The sequence below is a fragment of the Populus alba genome, chromosome 2, assembly GCF_005239225.2.
Source record: "Populus alba chromosome 2, ASM523922v2, whole genome shotgun sequence".
NCBI lineage: Eukaryota > Viridiplantae > Streptophyta > Magnoliopsida > Malpighiales > Salicaceae > Populus > Populus alba.
This window is the reverse complement of record NC_133285.1, coordinates 8974179-8976519: the sequence shown is the minus strand read 5'-3', so window position 1 is coordinate 8976519 and position 2341 is coordinate 8974179. Positions and strand designations below refer to the sequence as shown.

At 39.3% G+C, this 2341-nt stretch overlaps 1 protein-coding gene across 1 annotated transcript; it reads right to left on the bottom strand.

Annotated features, from left to right (window-relative positions):
* Positions 1-625: 625 nt before the first annotated feature.
* LOC140955291 (uncharacterized) lies at positions 626-1381 on the bottom strand. Its single transcript, XM_073407549.1, has one exon. The coding sequence runs from the start codon at positions 1379-1381 to the stop codon at positions 626-628; it is 756 nt and encodes a 251-aa protein (XP_073263650.1).
* Between the last annotated feature and the right edge of the window lie 960 nt (positions 1382-2341).

Here is a 2341-nt window from a genome sequence, read left to right as displayed (position 1 = left end):
GTTAAGCAAATCAGTAAAGACAGTGATATATATGTGTTTGCGTGTAAGAAATATCGAGAAAAGTTGCATTAAAATTTTTATGACAGGAATGACCAAGAAATAACAGTGAAAATGGTTATCTTTTAGTAAGAGAAATTATTTTTCTCTTTCAATGCTCTTAGGTGTGTGAGATGAGATTATTGTTATTTTTTGTAAATAAGATAAGCAATAGCCGGCTCGTACAGTCGTTGAAATCACAAACAATTGTTTATGGGACCGTTTTAACTCGGAATATTGTTTCTTGTGTTGTTGTTCACGAGTAGTGTTCCAGCACTTGATTTCCAGTGAATGCTACAATCACAGGAGCCAAGTTGCCGACCTAACAAAACCTGGTTCCAAGAAGTGCAAATTGACACAACCAGAAGTACTGAACATGTATCAGAGGATATAGTAATCAATATCAGAGGATAAATTTCTTAATTCTCACAAACAAATCTCAAATGTAGCTGCCTCAACTCTGAGAACATGTATCAAGATTACAAACAATTCTGCTATAATTAATTGAAAAATTAAGGGGGGGGGGGGAGGTGTCATCACTCCAAGATTGCAAGAAGAGTGAAAAGCTACAGTTATACTGGAATGTAAGTCAAGGAACATAGTCTTGCTCAAGGGTTGGCTGGGTTCTTACCATTGATGCTGAAGGCATTTTACTTCTTCCGACTGAAGTTGCATCAAGAGCCACCCCATTTTCAGACTCTGCTTCCATTCCTCTTAATTTCTTACTCCTCGCTAGTTTAAAAGTGGTGTATCCAATCACACCCGACAAAACCAATGCAAAAAACGCAGCTCCAAATCCAACCACATACCATTTCCATACTCTGGTATTCTTCTCCACTTCAGGATTTTGAACAGCTACTGAGAAATGACCATCACCTTGTGTGATGCAGGTGTTTTCCTTGGTTATGTTCCTGAATTGGACAAATCCATCTGGACCAAGCTTGACGCATTTTAATGTCCCAGGCTTACCTTTTATCTCAAGGTTAGGAAAGCTGATCAAAATGGGGTCACCCAGAATGCTAAACTTGAGTGCTTCATTACCCAGTGCACTCAAATTTGAAGCATCGTAAGCCACGAAGCCAACAACAGGAGCAACTAATGAATAATCAGGCACACTGTAATAACGAGTAGACCAATTCCCCAAGTTCTGGTATACTATAGATAGTCTCTTCACAAATGGGAAAGGAAGAACCCTTGGCGGGATATAAAAAGAACTGAAATTGACTCCTCTTTCCCAGAAATGACCACTTCTTAGCCTAACAACTGAGACTTCGATTCCAGATAAATTAGCAGGGAGAGAGACTTTTAGTGAAGTACCTGTACGTTTCTTTGCTTGTGCATTCATTGCGTGTTTGTGAATCAATGCATCTAAAGACTCCGGGTCATAGCTTCTTAAGCCATGAACAGGTGAAAATAATAACAAGAGCAGAGGAAAGATCACATAGGTGATGATGCTGTGCCCGCTTCTGTTTCGCCCCATCAAGATTGCGCATGCCTTTAAGCCTCCAGGCCTCCTGATTTACATGTTGAATTCCCCAAGATAATAATAATCCACTAATTAATGAATGCTAAAACAGATAAAAGATCAATGCTTGACTTTCTTAATTTCTTGTCATCGATCACAAGATACCAGAGATCGACCTTTGCACCGATGCTAAACAGAGCACTATGAACCCAAAGAAATACTAAAGAATAAAAGGCAATGTGCGCTTTGAGAAGGTAAACCAAAATCACCTTGAATTAAAAAAAGGAAAGTGGCTTCGCGATGAGATAAGGAAAACAGAGAAATATTAAACTCTGAATTCTTCAGTGGTTTGTCGTGATGTTGTTGGAAGTAGTAGCCAGGGTGAGATTGGGGGGCAGGCGAAAATGCAGCAGTGCGGGGTGCCAGGTTAGACTGGCACCAGAAAGGAAGGATCCTTCTGTGTTGTTTTATGGTCACTTTTCGATTTCTTTTCAGTTTTTTTTGTGAGATACCTGGTCAACTGGATTGGTTGTTTAAGAATAAAAAGGTTAAAGGTTTAGTCATGACAAACAATGCCAACGAGGTTTTAGGCGGGATTGGTCCCTCAGGAAAGGATGGAATCTCTCTCGTACACTTCTAAAATTAGATTTTGATAGTTCATAGCCAGCATGATTTGAAGCTATGAAACACAGAACCACGACCTGTTTGTGTGGTGGTTTATACATGACGTGGTACGGTCCTATTATATTTTTTTGTGCATGACTATGCATTTCTTTTTTTGCCTTATTGTGGGCAAAATGTATTGAGTCCCAACTTTGATTGGATTAAATTCAAGATCCT